This window comes from Syngnathus typhle, linkage group LG3 (genome assembly GCF_033458585.1).
Source record: "Syngnathus typhle isolate RoL2023-S1 ecotype Sweden linkage group LG3, RoL_Styp_1.0, whole genome shotgun sequence".
Classification (NCBI taxonomy): Eukaryota; Metazoa; Chordata; class Actinopteri; order Syngnathiformes; family Syngnathidae; genus Syngnathus; species Syngnathus typhle.
Window position 1 is genome coordinate 13,948,650 of NC_083740.1, and position 20,243 is coordinate 13,968,892.

General features: G+C 41.1%; 1 protein-coding gene across 1 annotated transcript in view; it reads left to right on the forward strand.

Moving 5' to 3' along the window:
- Positions 1 to 9,118: 9,118 nt before the first annotated feature.
- LOC133151990 (deoxycytidylate deaminase-like) overlaps positions 9,119 to 20,243 on the forward strand; it is a 38,519-nt gene continuing 27,394 nt past the window's right edge. The window contains exons 1-4 of the mRNA XM_061275449.1: positions 9,119 to 9,192; positions 9,352 to 9,451; positions 10,842 to 10,977; positions 12,915 to 13,031. Coding sequence (XP_061131433.1) covers positions 9,152 to 9,192; positions 9,352 to 9,451; positions 10,842 to 10,977; positions 12,915 to 13,031 — 394 coding nt within the window. The 5' untranslated portion in view covers positions 9,119 to 9,151. The remainder of the gene's footprint in view (positions 9,193 to 9,351; positions 9,452 to 10,841; positions 10,978 to 12,914; positions 13,032 to 20,243) is intronic.

Here is a 20,243-nt window from a genome sequence, read left to right on the forward strand (position 1 = left end):
ATCTGCAATTTGATCTTTAGAGTCTTCTGTTAACATAGCATGCATGTTTTTGGAATGTAGAGGAGGCAGGCCAGAGTACCATCGCTAAGATTTGACATCAAAGCCTGTGATTGTAACGCTGACACTCTTACAACCTACTCTTTCATGCAGCCCTTTAATTGTACTTTTTCTATTAATTCTTAATATAATCAATCATTACAATTCAACTTGCCTCGGGATAGGAATGTGCATTATGTGGATTGTCACATGACCAAACTTGGAAAACAGGTTAGCAGAGTTCCTATGTATGCGACGCTAACAAGCGCATCTACGCGGTGGGGTGATGACATGATGAGCTGAAGCTGAACTTGCTAGAATTGTATTTCCTTTATTGTTGGTGACTTTGGAAAAACGTTTAATACATGTGTATGATATGGTCAACAAACAAAACCTTCACATCAGATCATGTAATTTGTGATGTCTCGGTGATAACACAACAAAGAGATTGTCGTTTTTGTGTTCCTTGCATGATATCAGAGTGCAAGTGTCATTGATCCAGAGAAAAAGAAATTCCTCATCCTAACCAACAAATAACACGCCGCTTGTCTCGTGCGTCTTCCAACCAACATTGAGAATGAAAACGGACAAAGGAGAACATGTTTTATCTTTCCTGTCAAACTATCAGCTCCGTTTTAATCCATCTGGTATAGTTATTCCCACAGGATACATTTCCGACCCTGTGGCTATTAACATGGAATATTTAAAGTCCTCATTCTGCATTTTGCTTTATTCAATGCTAATTAAGACTCAAACTAATAACTGTTCTGTAAGAATGTATTTGACCTTATTTTACCAAAATACCTAAGGCATAATTACAGGGGAACCCCAGAACCGCCTTGGGAACTCAACAGATTCCGTTTTCAACGCAAAATGTTGGGAAATCTTTGTCCCTGTTCTCTGACAAAGCTTCAGAAACCGACTCGTTTCACGCGGCTATTGTAAACAAAATAAATCACTCCACCTGCCACGGGGTCAGCGTTGGTTGGCATTGTTGTTTGGCGGGTTGTAGACCATTGTAAGGCTGCACTGTACTAGAGAAGAAACATGGGTCCCAAGAAAGATGCTAGAGCAGTGGTGGGCAAACTACGGCCCGCGGGCCACATCCGGCCCACGGGACCGTTTAATCCGGCCCGCCAATCCTGAATAAATTGTATTATTAAACATTTTTTTTTGGTCATTTTGCCTGCAATGACTGCGTTTCCCCAGTAGATGGGGAACCGCTCGCCCGCGCATTTACTATCGGAAGCCGTGTCAGAAAGCTCGGTGCACACTCACAAGTGCGTGTACGTACTCAGTAGTACGAACATGGCGCACTCGCACTCTATTTGTATCAGTCCCGAATTTAGAGCGTGGGCTGTGACGACAGCATTCTTGTAATTTGCGCGCTGAGCTTTCAGATACAGTTTTACGCTAAAGCCACCTACAAACCTTCCCCTGGAACCCTTCTATTAAAATGAGTCGCCCAAGGAAAAGCAAGGTGGACACAGTGCCTAGTGTTTAAAAAAGAGTGGCCAATTTGGCTCAACGTACGCGACATGAACATCAATATTAACCCCGTCACAGATCGAGGTAAACAGACCAACACCTCAGATCTCTCCTAAGAATTGCCGCAACAAATTTTATCCCAGGCTATGACACACTAGCAAAAAAGGGAGACCAACAACACTGTTCCCACTGAAAATGAAGGGGAGGCTCACAAGTTTGTTGTAAAAAAATGCATTTTGAATAGGATTTGTACACATAGCAGGGATTGAAACTAGCGACCATTCTCATTTTCAAACAATGCAGGATGCTCAAGGACATTGATGCACCACCTGTTTGCCACTAATCTTAACCTGTAAAGTTCTTAAGGCTTACTTTAAGGAAGTGTTTCCCGTTTCCTCACCTCTGTTACCAGGTGTTTGTGAGTTAAAACTGTGCTCTGATTTTCAGATACCCCTCACCATGTTGGCGTTTTGATTACTTTATTTGGATGTATGCTTTCACCGATTCTTCAAGATATATTTGATCAGAATGTTTGCCGTTTGATGTGATCTCATAAGATAAACATCTTTCATTAATCTGACCTGCAGGAACTGAAGTGATGGAGACTGTTATTCATAATAACAGTGTCGTATTTTATGAGAATCACTGATAGCAGTTTTTTAGTGATTTTTTTTTTTTTAATGCTGTTAATAAATGCATTTGTTTTTAAAAAACTTGTTTGGAATAGCCATGCTTTACTACCTACTAAAGGCCAAAATCTTTTATGCAATGACCTTTACAGGTCGCTTATATTACTTCACACAAACACTACGTCCATCTGCTCCTGGTTCGCCCCTCCGGTCCAAATTTAGAACCCAGTTCGGCCCACGAGTCAAAAAGTTTGCCCACCCCTGTGCTAGAGGAAAGTGGCGAGAACAACGATACAGCTGAGAAAGGCGATCATAGGCAAGTATTAAAGAGGGGTTTGTGTGATGGACTAGGCAAGTGCTGAGAGTACCCATAAGTTAATTTTTGAGGAATAGAAAAGCAATTAAAAACTGTTAATTTTGCTAAGGGGGTTACCAAACAGGTCCCAACAGGTGGAAAAAAGCAACGAAAACACTGACAAAATGCAGCCACCGGATTTTTCTTATGGAAGGTGATTCCTCTTACAAGCAATGTCCACACCTCCTCTCCACCTCGGTGTTCATAGATTCAGCGTCTCATCAAAGTCAAGGTATGTAGATCTCAAATGTACTGTTTAAATTAGGTTTCTTATTTAATTTATAATCCATCCATCCATTTTCTGAACCGCTTAGTCCCCACAGGGGTCGCGGGTGTGCTGGAGCCTATTATACACTGCTCAAAAACATTAAAGGAACACTTTGAAAACACATCAGATTTCAACGGTGACTTTTTTGGGGGGGATATCTATACTGATATGGACAGTTTAATGTCTCAGGAACAAAAGGATGCCACATCTTTTGATGGAAATAAAGGTTTTCAGTCTACAGAGGGCTCAGTCTATACACACGCCATTTCGACCACGTCACTGTTCGGCTCTTAGCGGAGGCTTCGTGGCCGTTTGTCTACCGTCGATCATTGGACACATAAAGTATGGCTGCGGATCAAGAGGTTTGTACGGGTCCGTGCACCAACTGCACCCTTCTCTTAGAGAGGTTGTCCGTGCTAGAGGGACATGTCCGCCAGCTAGAGCAGAATAGTGCGATAATAGTAGATGTGGCGGACACAGATGTGGACTGTAGTCAGCCCGCTAGCCTAGTTAGCATGAGCCCCAAGCGGCTTGCTAATCGTGATGAGCCAGGTAAGACGCATGGCTGTCCAAAGTCACCTTGGTCTACTGGCCCTCACACTTTGGTCATAGGTGACTCCATTACCCGAAATATTACGCTTAAAAATCCAGCCACGGTAATGTGTATTCCTGGGTGCCGAGCACCCGACATAGAAGCTAATCTTAGGGAGCTGACTCGCAATAGGCCTAGTTAACAGCATAGTTCCAACAACACTAGCTACTCGGACATAGTGATACATGTCGGCGCCAATGATGTTAGGATGGGACAATCAGAGATCACAAAGAAAAACATAGCGAGGACTTGTGATCTCGCCAGAAAGATGAGTCGGCATCAACTATTTGTCTCTGGCCCCCTGCCTGGGAGAGGCACTGATAAGAGGTTTAGTAGATTAGTCTACCTTAATCGATGGATGGCTGGGTTCTGTAAAAAGCAGGGACTGTATTTTATAGATAACTGGTCCTCCTTCTGGGGCCGCCCCGACCTGCTGAGGAAGGACGGCCTCATCCTAACCGTGATGGCGCCGTCACTCTTTCTAGGAATATACCGTAATTTTCGGACGATAAGTCGCATTTTTTTTCATAGTTTGGGTGGGACACGACTTGTATGTTTTTTTTCACAAATCTTTACTTGATCATTAACACATCACTTACAAGTATAGTTGACCACTTCACATGTTATTTTTAGTATAGTTGATCACTTCACATGCTTTGATATCTTTATCTTGAACATATTCAAAACATGAAAAATAGAGAGGAAAAATCAAATAAAGTAATTAACACTTTAAAGCGCCATATCTTCTGGACATGTCCTCTGTTACCAGGATGACATAAAGGACAAGAAATTTCATCAATGGATTTAATGATTTGGAGTGACACAAATGGTTTGATAATATTCTTGTTTATGTGATAGTTATTTAAAATATAGTTTATATATCGTTGTATGGGCCTGTGGAATAATTTGAACTGCGGCGCGGCACACGGCATTGTTGACAAAGGACGATCGATGGATTTAATGAATTGGAGTGACAGATGGTTTTATAAACGTGTTATTTATGTAATAGTTTTTTTTAAATAACTGAATGTTACGTCAGGCCCGTTCTCACCTCCTCGTTTGTGTTTGTCACGTTAGCGTACCGCATCGTTTAGCCTGTTGTTGCTCGTTCACGTCTGTTGTTGGTGTTGGATTTTGTCGAATAAATTGCCCCCCAAAATGCGACTTATACTCCGGAGCGACTTATATGTTTTTTTTCACATTTTTGGGCATTTTATGGCTGGTGAGATTTATACTCCGGAGCGAGTCCAAAAATTACGGTAGATTACTGTTTGACCCACTCTTGACAGGTCACTTTAGAGCAGGCCGGGGCACAGGTGATTAGACCACCTGTTAGGATGGGTTTGGAGTCTGTTAACTTAAAGTTAACTAGCGCTAGGCTAGACTTCCAGCATGCACATAGCTCCTTGTGTAGACTAGAGCGTCACAGTTTGAATCGTGCTACAGTACACGTGAACATACTTTCTACTGGGGTAGTAGACAAATCACCTCACTCCACCCCGACCGGTATCGCTGATGAAACGGTGCCTGTTTCAGATAATTTTACATGTGTAACAAATATTTACTATCAAATTCCCACGGTCGTATCGTCCCACCGCGCGAATAAACATTTGAGAGGTGATGTCAGGCCTAGAGAACACAATCTTACTCTCATTTCGTTCAGAAATCCTTCGATAGATACAAACTCTGATCGACCGATTACACTTAAACTCGGTTTTATGAATATTAGATCGCTTCATACGAAAGCAGGTCTCGTTAATGACCTCATCACAGAACATAATCTAAACGTTTTTGGTCTTTGCGAGACCTGGTTAAAACCAAATGAACTGCTGCCGCTTAATGAGGCCTTGCCTCCAAATTTTGTGATCTTGCAGGTGGCGCATCCTCGAAAAAACGGTGGGGGTGTCGCCCTCATCTCAAATTCCGACCTTAGATTTAGGCCTCGTTCGATTAACGTATTTAAAACATTTGAAGTTCTCACTGTTCGATCCACCACTTTGCCGTCATTTTATCTTGCTGTTATTTACCGTCCACCCGGGGCTTCTGGATGAATTTTTAGAATTTGTGGCTGATCTCGTGACAAATGCGGATAATTTAATATTCATGGGCGATTTCAATATCCACATGAATTTACCGTCAGAGCCACTTACTAAGGCGTTTCAACTGATACGTTTGGTTTTACGCAAGCCGTACAGGCAGCAACGCATAAGAATGGAAATACCTTAGATCTGGTACTATCCCGAGGACTTGCAACCTCAAATATAACAGTACTGCCATACACTACTGTTTTGTCTGATCATTACTTAATAAAATTTGAAATTTTAGTTCTTTGTCAAAGACAAGAGAGCAATCAGAATTATACCAGCCGTAATATTAACTCCATGACTGCAACTGTGCTATCTGAGTTACTGTCGCCGGCAACTGCCATATTTCCCGCTGCCCGCTGAAGGCCACTCCCCCTTCACACGAGCTGCCCCTGTGCCTCTCTGCCGACAGCGTGAGGAGGGCGCTTGCCGCTATCAACATCCGTAAGACAGCGGGCCCTGACAACATCCCAGGTCGAGCGCTGAAGGACTGCGCTGGGGAGCTGACGGGTGTCTTCACGGACATATTTAACATTTCCCTGCAGCTCGCCGTCGTTCCATCGTGTTTCAAGGCTGCCACCATCGTACCTGTGCCGAAGAAACCTGCTCCGTCCTGCTTCAATGACTACCGCCCCGTGGCACTTACGCCCATCATCATGAAGTGCTTTGAGAGGCTTGTCATGGAGCACATCCGATCCGTTCTCCCCCCCACCATAGACCCCTTCCAGTTTGCGTACCTCTGAGGATGCCATCTGCTCTGCCCTCCACTCAGCCCTCACCCACCTGGAGAGAAGGGACTCGTATGTGAGATTGCTGTTTGTGGACTTCAGTTCTGCCTTGAACACCATTGTGCCACAACGCCTCATCAGCAAACTCGACAAGCTGGGCCTCAATACCTACCTCTGCAACTGGCTACTGGACTTCCTTTGTCAGAGGCCACAGGCGGTACGTGTTGGCGACAAAATCTCCGCCAGCATCACGCTGAGCACAGGGGCCCACCAAGGCTGCGTGCTCAGTCCGCTGCTCTTCACCCTGCTGACGCATGACTGCACTGCAACCTACAGCGACAACCGCATTGTGAAGTTTGCTGACGACACGACTCTAGTGGGTCTCATCACCAAGGGAGACGAGACTCATTACAGGTTGGAGGTTGACCTTCTGACCACGTGGTGCAGGGACAACAACCTCCTGCTGAACGTCGACAAGACCAAGGAGATTGTTGTTGACTTCCGGAAGGGTCACACCCAACACCTGCCGCTGACCATCGGCGGTTCTGTGGTGGAGAGAGAGAGCAGCGCCAGGTTCCTGGGGGTGCACATCAGTGAGGATCTCTCCTGGTCCACCAACACCGCGTCACTGGCGAAGAAGGCGCAGCGCCGCCTGTACTTCCTGCGGAAACTCAGGAAGAGGTACAGGAGCCTGCGCTCCCGCACCACCAGACTCACCAACAGCTTCATACTCCAGGCTGTTAGGATCCTGAACTCTCTACCCCTTTCTGCGTAGCGTCCTGTACTTTGTGCTATGCTTACTGTCTGCTGTATGCACACTTGCTCCGTTTTGCTCCTCTTATTTATTGTGTTATTATTATTTATTCATCACTCTTATTACTTATTGTTTGTGCCTTCTTGTTTTTATTTAGTGTCATTTACTTGTATGTCTATCGTGTACTATGTCTCGTCACCGTGGGATAGAGGAAACGTAATTTCGGTTTCTTTGTGTGTCTTGACATGTGAAGAGATTGACAATAAAGCAGACTTTGACTTTGAAATAGGTCAAGTCCAAGTCAAGTCCTTAAATAGGTCAATACGTAGGTCAAGTCAGTAGCCTGCTGGAGGTCATTCTGCAGGGCTCGGGCAGTGCTCAACCTGTTCCTCGTTGCACAAAGCAGCAGATATCGGTACTGCTGATGGAATGAGGACCGTCTACGGCCCTGTCCAGCTCTCCTAGAGTAACTGCCTGTTTCTTGGAATCTCCTCCATGCTCTGGAGATTGTACTGGGAGACATATAAAATATTCTTGCAAGAGCACGCATGGATGTGCCATCCTGGAGCAGTTGGACAACTTCAGGAGGGTTAAGAAATCGCCTCATGCTCCCAGTCGTGATAATGACTCTAGCTAAAGCCAACACTTGTGTAAAAACAGAGGGAGGAACTTGAAATGGCCTCCACCTGCAAAACCAGTCCTGTTTTGGGGACCATCTCGTTGTTGCCCCTCTAGTGCACCTGCTGTTAATTCCATCAACACCAATGCAGCTGAAACTGATTAACGACCCCCTCTGCCACGTACCTGACCAAAACCTTATCAGAAAAGTCTAATTTAATTCATGCCATACCCTGATAAAAAACTGTTCCTTTAATTTTTTTGAGCAGTGTATATTATATTATTTAGTTTTGCATATTCAACCCTGCGCATCTTCGCTCTGCAATTGTGGTATGAAAAAGGGAACGTTAGTGTAAAAATTTGCTGGCTGAAAACAGATTGTTGGGTTTTCAGTTATTTATCATGAGGGAAATTGCTTCGGAACTCAAAGTTTTGCTTCTCAACGCTCCTTCTGGAACAAATTGGTGTCGAGAACCGAGGTGTATAGGTGAATATCCCCTAAATTAAAAAACACCCTGAACTAGATTTCTTAAAGGGAGAGCATTAATATTACTCAGCACGAGAGGCTGTGTGGTAGGGGGGTGGTGGAGACAGCCATAAGCCTCACTGAAACACTCAGCAGAAAAACAGAACATCTTAAAAACAACTGTACACTTAAGGAGAAAGCTGAACCGTTTAGCACATTTAAGCATGATTATATGGATGTGGCTGAACACGACACCAAATCGAGACCAAACTTTACTAATCAAACTACCCTAATTACTAGGGGGAGACAGTGGAGCCTCAACAAGAATTAAACTAGGTCAGTGCTTCTGTAGGGCCAGAAGACAATGGCTTGCTGGCCCTGATTGTAGGATCAGTGTTTGCTTGCAGATTGTGATGGGTATAACTTTTCCAAACAAAAATAGTCTCAGATTTAAGATTGCCTGCAGTGCTTGGTTTTTCATGTACTGTTAAGGCGCTTGTATTTTAACAATTTAGCAGGTAAGGCATTTGATTAGCCACTAGATGGCAATGTTGGAACGGAGGATGTTGTTAAAATTTTTCAGTTTATTCCTCACGAGGACTGACAGGCAACGGCATATATACAGGTTGTCCCAGAAAGATGTATACACCTTTTAGCAGCTGATAACTCAAAAGTTTGTTTTTTCTTTGCAGATTAAACCCATCTATCCAAATGATGGCAGTCAGACTAAACTTTGAAGAAAGAAAATGTATTCTAATCTGTATGTATGTATGTATGTATGTATGTATGTATGTATGTATGTATGTATGTATGTATGTATGTATGTATGTATGTATGTATGTATGTATGTATGTATGTATGTATGTATGTATGTATGTATGTAATGTATGTATGTAATGTATTACACTTTTTACTTTATTAGACAGGATTTTGGGTTGTATAGTAAAACTTTGACACACAACTAGTCTTGGAACTTTCGCACATGGCTCCGATTAGTTTAGTTTACCTGTAAAACAAAACCCAGGGTGAACACTTTCGCTTCCGGGTTATGTTAAGTAGAGAAAGGGATCAACAAATTGGCGGAACCAAGCGTAGAAAGTAAAGTTTTGTATTGCGGACCAGGTTGACCGATTATGGAAAGCAATTCGCGGCCGAAGACAGACATTTGCCATGGGTAAGTGTTTTATCTGACGAGAGACAACTCCGGAAACAATTCACGCATAGAATGGGGCTCCCCGTCAGTTGACAAAATACACGCTTTTTCTTGGAGGCACGATTACCATGTTTGCAAACCTTTTAAGGCCGAATCTTGTCAATGGACTGATCTCTACAGCTGCACAACCAAAAAGAGGGAAGACTACCTGGAATGGCCCGAGTACTTCATGGCTGTGGCATTCTTGTCAGCTCAGAGAAGCAAAGACCCGAACTCACAAGTGTGTATTGTGTTCCAATTTAAAATGGTGAAGAAATATGAATAAGGACCAGGCGAGCATGACCGTCGTTACGTGTTCTTTTTTGTTTTTTGTTTTTTATAAATAGAGTCAAAACTTTGTTTTCGAACGTCCCGGTTTTCGAACAAATCGGAATTCGAACAAAAAAAAATCTAAAGTTTTTTGCTTCGGTCATGCCTCCAAAGAGTTAAGCCATCCTAAAACTCAAACAGGGCTCGAAGCTTATTTTTTGCCCAAGTTGCCCTCGGGCAAGTTGGAGAAAATTTTACTTGCCCGAAACAAAATTTTACTTGCCCGAATTTTTTTGGAGTGGATTTTTACTTGCCCGACACATTTTTGCAATAAAAAAGACAACACTATAAGTTTTGCCTTCATATGTTTTTATTCCATCATATTGTGCCTGCAGCCTGTTTTAATACAGTGTAGAACTTTTGATGCAATTAAACCACACTAGTCTACTGTAGGACCAAAATTCATTCAGTCCCTCCTGCTCGCTCAACCGGAAACAAGCTCTGCTGGTGCGCAGGCGCAGAAGAGCCAGGGACGAGTGAGGGAGCATGCATTTAATTACGAAGCGCTTTGCCGTTATCAATGTATTGCAGACTTACACGAGAAACTAACCGCTCCCTAGAAAACAAAATGTCGGACCAGAAGCGGCAGAAGTTGCGAGAAATTATGCACAAAATCGTCTTTTTACAGCTTGAAAACATGGTATTATGGCAGGGCAAGTTCGGGCAAGTGAGGAAAAATTCTACTTGCCCGTCTGCCATCGCTACTTGCCCCGGGCAATCGGGCAATCGTTAGTTTCGAGCCCTGTCAAATACGCTCTTAAAGCAATGCGACAGTGAGCGCCCGGCGCCCTGTGGTTGCGCGATCGGACCAAATTAAGCTCCCTGCGCACTGAGGTCCACTTAAATTTTAGAAAGTACATCAGGACTTTAAAAATATCTTCTAAATTTCAGCGATGGTTCTGTCACAATAATGCGACCAGCACAGTGCAGATGCGCAGTCGGCGGCGCGCTACGGTTGCACGTTCGGCGTTGCGCTGCAGTTGGGTTTTTTTTTTAGTCTTGGAACGGATTAATTTTTTTTCCATTATTTGTAATGGGAAAAATAGAGTCGGAATTTGAACGATTTGCTTCTGGAACGGATTGTGATCGAAAACCGAGGTTTGACTGTAATTCCTTACGTCATCTGGAGCAGGTATTCATGGGGAAAAAGAGGCACCAGACCCTTGAAAACCAAAATTTATTATTATATTGGTATTTATACACCCTATATGGTGTAGTGTTCAATTTCTCGAATGATCCATAGGATAATCGGCTCCATAAAGGTTCATTAATGACAGCCCTAGTTATTTTTGTAATTACAGGTGGGGGCCTGTATAGTGAACCAGGAGAATAAGATTGTTGGCATTGGCTACAATGGAATGCCTAACGGCTGTGATGATGATCAGCTGCCTTGGGCTCGGTCGGCGGCTGATCGTCTGGACACTAAATATCCCTATGGTAATGTGTTACTTGAACAAAAATGGACTTCTCATAACAGCATCAATTATTACATGACTTTATTCCAAGTGCTCACTCATGAGTGTACACTCTGTAGTATAGTTCCTTGCATGGCCTATGTCACAATGACGTCAGGGTGCTAGCTGGAGCAGGGATCGCACGGCATTTGCTACGTTGCCAATGACGATTTGAAAATGAATTTGGCGAGATAAATATTTCCCAAGCTCGCTACTCAGGTGAAGAGCTGATTTGTTTGATAAAACTCTCCTTATGGAAATGGTCTCAAAAGCTGTCATATTGAAATGAAAATGTCCGTTTGCGAATCAAATAATCCCACATTTCTAAATGGGGCCAGTGATGCATATGATTGACGATTGTCATCACAATATGGCTTTCAATCCAATAGCATCATTTATAGTATATTCCACATTGCAGTGAGGCCAGCAATGTATCGGCATTGCTACTAACATAATATTGATAAGCACACTGCACCAACAATATCTCAGTACCTGACAAACGACAAACAAAGTTTAGTTTTCCGTATCCGTGCCCACAAAAAAAGAAGCAAGATGACACAGCGAAACAAGCTTTTAACCGGGACTCAACTTGTCAAATAAAATCAGAGTGGTTCGACAAATTCCCAGGGATATGACACGGCATGGAGAAAGGAATGTTTTTTGAAAAGCGTTTTTGAAAAGAAGCCATGGGTTTTTGAGTTAGTATTGTTATATTACTAAACACAGCATGATTGCACTTTAAGCTGGGTCTCCATAACATGACTCTTAGTGGTATAGACTATAGACCCGGACTATAGACCGGGTTAAGACAGGGGTGTCCAAATTTTTTGAAAGGAGGGCCAGATTTAATAAAGTGAAGGGGCCCGAGGGCCAATAGTTTTTTCAGACATTTTTTAACGACAAAAATTTCATGCAAATACATACTGTTATAAAACAAAAACAAATTTCATTGTCACAATTGTCTTTATTTTTCAAATGACAAAATAACCAAATATAAGCCATTCAGGCAGATGTGAACTGTAAAAACACAAATTATGCCTTTCATTCATATCTGAAGAGTCAGATAACATTGAACAAACTGTTTGAAATACCTTACATTTACATGAGTTTAAAATTATTTTTTCCTCATGAACATTTTAAACAGGAGTTATAAGTAATGCAAATTTGTCTGTTATTATTAAAACTCAAAACAAGTGAGTTTTGCTCTTGTCATTTACAATATCTTTCAGAAAGTAATAGTTTGTGTCATGTCTACAGGTTTATAACATCAACAGTATTAACATGGCCACTTCGTAATATTTAATATTAAGTAATATTTAATTTTTATTTAATTTTGACTCACAGCCCTGCGTGAAGAATTGCTGTTGTGATGCCATTTCAGCTTGGAGCTGCTTCACTTTATCAGCGCGGTTACTCCCTGTTAGCTTGTCGTATGTGTCAACATGTTTAGTCTACTAGTGTCTCTTTAGGTTGAAATCCTTAAACAAGGCAACCGTCTCTAGAAATTAGACAAACACAATTGCCTTGATTTTCAGGGAGGAAGTATTGTAATAAATAATACATTATAAGACCGAAGCTGCGGGCCATATGAAATCTGATCGGGGGCCGGATTTGGACATGCCTGGTTTAAGAGGTTCACCATCCAAAAAGCCGTAATAGTTCACTCTAGTAGTGTATTGTTCATTTGAACTATTGTCATTTTATGCTGCTTTGACAAATGTATGAAACCTTATCTGTCAGCCTTTTTTTTTTTTCTTCATTGTTTTGAAAAAAAAATCTCTCTTATATTTAATATTACATCATAGTCACATACAGCACCAATTCAACATTGAAGACAAACTCAAAAGTGCTTCTTGTTAATCAGCCAGACTCAGAACATACACAGGTGCATTATATTAATCACCGAGTTGTGTCCCACAGTGTGCCATGCAGAGCTAAATGCCATCATGAACAAGAACAGTGCTGATGTGAAGGGCTGTACCATCTATGTTGCACTGTTCCCCTGTAATGAATGTGCTAAACTCATCATCCAAGCAGGTTGGTAATGGTGTAATTTCTATTGACTGATTGATGATGATTTTCTTTTGTTAGTGATGGATTTAAGTTGAAATGCTAAGAAAAATGCTGATTTATTTTGGGGGAAGGGGGGTTAAGTAATGGTTACTGGCTTTATGAAACTGCACTGAGAACTATTTTTACTCCCATAGTTAAATAGTGTAACAACAGTATTAAAAATGCTCTTTGCATGTCTAATAACATAGTTGTACAATGCCTTGAGATACGAGTTTAATTTGTTCCATGACCATCATTCAAACGACATTCCCTATTAAAATGAATAGAAATGCGTGCGCCCTGACGTCAGCCTTGTCGTTATTCCACAGATCTAGTATATAACTATATTGTAGCGTTAACAACGTACAAGGAAAGAGGCTCGTTATTTAACAAAACAAGTTCAACGAGCTAACAACTACTGAACTGTAACAATAAAAACATATACAAGTTGCTACACGAAATAAAATATATCAAATAACTATAACATAAATAGTTCACCACCACACGGCCCCAAGCATTGGTGTCGACTTCCAGGAGTGTGGCAGCGTGGACTTCCATTCCCGGAGGTGGCACTTCCAGCCACGGAGGTGGAAGAGAGCTCCATAGAATAGGACCGAGCCTGCGTAAAAGCTATGTCCGAGCCCCATCCACCATCCCCGGACAGCCACCCGGCCGAGCACCGGCCCCCGACTTCCATCCACGGAGGTTAAAGAGCTTCGTAGAGTGGGACCGGGCGTGCGTAAAAGCAATGTCCGAGCCCCATCCACCGTCCCCGGACATCCACCCGGCCGCGCGCCGGCCCCAGACTTCCATCCACGGAGGTTAAAGAGAGCTCCGTAGAGTAGGACGTGCGTAAAAGCCATAATAGTTTTTCAAACCTCCTGTGTCACTCCAAATCATTAAATCCTTCAAACTCTTCATCCTCCGTGTCACTTACAAACAAAGCCGCTAATGATGCCGGTAGTACGTGGGGCCCTTGTCATCTTTGTCATCCCGTGATCAATCTTTGTCCTTTTTGTAAACAACTGCCACGCCACGCTGCTGACGTCACTTGAAATTCAAATTACAGTAATCCCTTGCTACATCGCGGTTTGTTTATCACGGGGTCACTTTGAAAAAATTCACATAAATCGCTCCTCAGTATAAGTTGCCCCCCCACCCAAACTATGAAAAGAAACGTGACTTATAGTCCGAAAATCACGGTACTCTTATTTATTTTCTTATTTGTTTAATAAAATAAGAATGTTTCTGAAAGTCAATATGACAAACATTTTTACAAGTATATAAAAATACAAAAGAGTGTTTAATAAACAATAAAGTGTATAAAACTACAATAAAGGTTAATAAAAGTCTTGTGTGGATATTGTAACAATATACCATTTTTTTCCGTGTATAATGCGCCCCCATGTATAATACGCACCCTAAAAATGGCATGTTGATGCTGGAAAAAAGCCTGTACCCATGTATAATACACAGCCAATTTTTTTTTTTTCTTTTTTTTTAAGTCCCAATGATCGTCACACACGCAGGGAGGCAATGGGTCCCATTTTTATAGTCTTTGGTATGGTCTTAACTAGGCTGGATGTATTTTTTTTGTTGGCGTTGATTTCTCCGACTGCCCGTAAAGGCACCACCGCGATCAGTGCGGACATGTGAAAAAGGCGGCTCTGTATGGGAGAGAAGTTGAAGAGGAATAAAATCACCCTTGGAAACCAAAACTTGCCCCTCGTCGTGACTCGGAGCCGCAACAAATGTTTCGGATTTGTGTAGGGTACATTGTGACAGCAAACGAGCAGGTGATCGAGCAAGCGTCTGATACGAGAGCATTGCGTTCGTATGGATGTTTGAAGTGAACAGCAGAGACGAAAGGAACAAGGCGAAGTGATGTGAAATGAAATATTACCTGTAATACGCATTTTGTTATTTGCTGATTGAAACTGCTAATTAAACTGTGAATTGAAACTAATAGGAAGAAAACAGAACTCTCGCTCTTCATATCGCTGATGTGTCTTGCGCATCCGTTCTCCGCATCGGATCCATAGTGCGCATGCGCAGTGATACTGCCTCCGTATGACATCCGGTCCGCGATGGAGATTAAAAAACAAACAATATTTGACAATAACACACCATCAAGGATTGCACCATCGCATCAAACGATGTGTCGTCAATTATGAATTTTACTGACTAAGTGTGTTGGGCAGGATGGCTGAATGCGATTGACAACAAACAAGAAGAAAGGTGACTTCAAGTTTTATTTCGAGGGAGATTTGTCATGTCTCGTCCCCAGTTTTGCTATGTGTCTAGGTTGCCATAGTTCCTGTTCGCGTCGCCCCTCCCTTCCTGTGTCACCTCAATCAATGTAACGCGTTTTGTAAGTCCTGTCTGCCCCTCGCTCACCGTCGGATCATTGCATGTGTTACTGTCATGATGTCTGTTTGGGTTCTGTTCCTGTCTTTGGTAATGTCACCCTGTCTTTTTGTTCCACGTCTTTGTCGGTCAGTCCTGTTGTTGATTTTGTTGTACCATGATTTTCTTAAAAAAAAATAATAATAAAAATAAAAACAAATTGTACCCATGTATAATGCGCACCCCAGATTTTAGTTTAGTTAGTTAGTTAAGTTTTGCGCATTATACACGGAGAAAAACGGTATTTACTCTTGTTTATTTTTTAAATAAGAATGTTTCTGAAAATCTTTGACTTGTTTCAAAAAGTGTTCAAAAATACCAAAAAGCATTTAAAAGTACAAAAACAATACAGTGTTCAAAAATACAATAAAAGTTTCATAAAAGTCTTTTGTGGATATTGTAACAATATATTTTCTCAACATTGCGGATTTTCACCTATCACGTCGTGGAACCAATTATCTGCGATAAACCAGTGATTATTGTAGACCCGAGACGAGGATCGTTCCTGTCTGGATGGAGGAAGTCACACATTTGTCTTCTGTCTTTTTACTAGCATGCAGCGTTTGATGACTTAAAGGACGCAAAGGGGTCTCCACATACGTATGTCTGGGTAGTCAAGCAATGAGAGTAATAATAACAAGACCAGACTTGCTCTGGAGAGTCAATGCCAGTACCGTTTTTTTCCGTGTATAATGACAAATTTCTTTTTATTTTTTTTTTTGTAATTTTTTATTTTTTTTTTTAAAGAAAATCATGGTACAACAAAACCAACAACAGGACTGACCGACAAAGTCGTGGAACAAAAAGACAGGGTGAAATTACCAAAGACGGGAACAGAAACCAAACAGACATCATGACAGTAACATGCAATGATCCGACGGTGAGCGAGGGGCAGACAGGACTTAAATACAAAACACGTTACATTGATTGAGGTGACAGAGGAAGGGAGGGGCGACGCGAACAGAAACTATGGCAACCTAGACACATAGCAAAACTGGGGACGAGACATGACAAATCTCCCTCGAAATAAAACTTGAAGTCACCTTTCTTCTTGTTTGTTGTCAATCGCGCATCGCATTCAGCCATCCTGCCCAACACACTTAGTCAGTAAAATGCATAATTGACGTCACATCGTTTGATGCGATGGTGCAATCCTTGATGGTGTGTTATTGTGTGAAGGCGAAGGCCTTCACACATATGTTATTCTACACCATTCTCTATTATTATTATTATTGTGTGAAGGCGAAGGCCTTCACACATATGTTATTCTACTCCATTCACTTTATTATTATTATTTTTATATTTTATTCTCCTCACTTTTTTGACACGTTTCATCTTCCGTATAATTCATCCGATTCACTCCATTCCACTTTCCACGTATTCCAAATATTCACGCGACGAGCGCTTCCATTTTTCTCGTTCCGAAAATTTTCCGTTTCCGCAAAATTCCCCAAATTCCGACAAATTTTTCCCCATTCATTCTTAATGGCACATTCGACATTTCACATTTACGTTGTTCCAATTTGAAATTCACATCATTCAGCACATTCTAATCACATTCGGAGGGATTCTCGACATTCCCAAAATTCCCAAATTCAAAAATTTCACGTTTTCACGTTAAAAATTCCGACAAATTTTCACAAAATTCCGTTTTTCAGCTCTAACTTCTACATTTTTCAACCGATTCAACTCGTTCCAACTTTCAACTGTTCATCTTTTGCCTACCTATTCCACAACGTCCCACTTACCAAAAACTTCACATCTTTTATTTTGAAATTCAACCAAAATTCTCTAAAATTTCGTTTTTCTACTCTAATTTCTACATTTTTCAACCGATTCAACCCATTCCAACTTTCAACTGTTCAATATTTTTCTACCGATTCCACAACTTCCCACTTACCAAAAGCTTCACATCTTTTATTTTGAAATTCACACCCAATTCCTTTTCCCTTCTCATTTCTACATTTTTCAACCGATTCAACCCATTCCAACTTTCAACTGTTCATCATTTTTCTACCTATTCCACAACTTCCCACTTACCAAAAACTTCACATCTTTTATTTTGAAATTCACACCCAATTTCCTTTTCCCTTCTCATTTCTACATTTTTCAACCGATTCAACCCATTCCAACTTTCAACTGTTCATCATTTTTCTACCTATTCCACAACTTCCCACTTACCAAAAACTTCACATCTTTTATTTTGAAATTCACACCCAATTCCCTTTTCCCTTCTCATTTCTACATTTTTCAACCCATTCAACCCATTCCAACTTTCAACTGTTCATCATTTTTCTACCTATTCCACAACTTCCCACTTACCAAAAACTTCACATCTTTTATTTTGAAATTCACACTCAATTCTCTTTTCCCTTCTCCTTTCTACATTTTTCAACCGATTCAACCCATTCCAACTTTCAACTGTTCATCATTTTTCTACCTATTCCACAACTTCCCACTTACCAAAAATTCCAAATTCTCAAATTTGAAATTCAACCAAAATTCTCTAAAATTTCGTTTTTCTACTCTAATTTCTACATTTTTCGACCGATTCAAACCATTCCAAATGCATTCACCTTATGCTTCCCACATTCACTCCCATTCACCCCCACTTCCACTACGCTTACACATTCAACCCTTGACCCCCAATTCCAGTGTGGCGGCCATCTTGGATTGACCCTCAAGTGCCCCCAATGAACCCAAAATGAACCGGAAGTGCCCCAAATCAAACCGAAAGTGACCCCAAATAGACCGGAAGTGACCTCAGGTAAACCGGAAGTGACCCCAAATCAAACCGGAAGTGACCCAAAATGTACCGGAAGTGACCTTTTTAGACCGGAAATGACCCCTAATAAACCGGAAGTGACCTCAGACGAACCGGAAGTGACCCAAATTAAACCGGAAGTGACCCAAATAAACCGGAAGTGACCCCAAATAGACCGGAAGTGACCTCTGGTAAACCGGAAGTGACCCCAAATCAAACCGGAAGTGACCCCAAATGAACCGGAAGTGACATTTTTAGACCGGAAATGACCCCAAATAAACCGGAAGTGACCTCAGCTAAACCGGAAGTGACCCGTTTTAAACCGGAAGTGACCCAAATAAACCGGAAGTGACCCAAATTAGACCGGAAATGACCCGAATCAAGCCGGAAGTGACCTTATTTCAACACTAAGTGCCCCAAATAGCTACATTTGCGCTAACTTTTTCGTTTTATGTCCGATTTAACTCATTTCAACATTTTTACCCCAAAAGTGAACCTCTTGAGGCCGTTTTTTTTGGTTTTGTTCCAAATTTAGAAAGATTTTGGCGCGATTGCTTTTTTTTATTTTCCCATTCATTCTCTGTGGGGATTCAACATTTGCTCTAACTTCTACATTTTTTAACTGATTCAACCCGTTCCAACTTTCAACTGTACATCTTTTGCCTACCTATTCCACAACTTCCCATATACCAAAAATTCCAAATTTGAAATTCAACCAAATTCTCCAAAATTTCGTTTTTCTACTCTAATTTCTACATTTTTCAACCGATTCAACCCATTCCAACTTTCAACTGTTCATCTTTTGCCTACCTATTCCACAACTTCCCACTTAACAAATATTCCAAACTTTCATTTTGAAATTCACCACAAATTCTCCAAATATTCTACATTTCTCAAGTAATTCAACACGTTTCAACATCGTTCGGCAGCATTCCCCGAAAAAGTTATTCATACATTTCGCCTTCACACGCAATTTCTCCAGAAATTGCAAAATTCTAGTTATTATTATTCTTCTATTTTATTCTCCACACTTTTTCGACACGTTTCATCTTCCACACAATTCATCCGATTCACTCCATTCCACTTTTCACGTATTCCAAATATTCACGCGATGAGCGCTTGTATTTTTCTCGTTCCGAAAATTTTCCGTTTCCGCAAAATTCCCCAAATTCCGACAAATTTTTCCCCATTCATTCTTAATGGCACATTCGACATTTCACATTTACGTCGTTCCAATTTGAAATTCACATCATTCAGCACATTCTAATCACATTCGGAGGGATTCTCGACATTCCCAAAATTCCCAAATTCGAAAATTTCACGTTTTCACGTTAAAAATTCCGACAAATTTTCACAAAATTCCGTTTTTCAGCTCTAACTTCTACATTTTTCAACCGATTCAACTCGTTCCAACTTTCAACTGTTCATCTTTTGCCTACCTATTCCACAACGTCCCACTTACAAAAAACTTCACATCTTTTATTTTGAAATTCAACCAAAATTCTCTAAAATTTCGTTTTTCTACTCTAATTTCTACATTTTTCAACCGATTCAACCCATTCCAACTTTCAACTGTTCAATATTTTTCTACCGATTCCACAACTTCCCACTTACCGAAAGCTTCACATCTTTTATTTTGAAATTCACACCCAATTCCTTTTCCCTTCTCATTTCTACATTTTTCAACCGATTCAACCCATTCCAACTTTCAACTGTTCATCATTTTTCTACCTATTCCACAACTTCCCACTTACCAAAAACTTCACATCTTTTATTTTGAAATTCACACCCAATTTCCTTTTCCCTTCTCATTTCTACATTTTTCAACCGATTCAACCCATTCCAACTTTCAACTGTTCATCATTTTTCTACCTATTCCACAACTTCCCACTTACCAAAAACTTCACATCTTTTATTTTGAAATTCAACCAAAATTCTCTCAAATTCCGTTTTTGTACTCTAATTTCTACATTTTTCAACGGATTCAACCCATTCCAACTTTCAACTGTTCATCATTTTTCTACCCA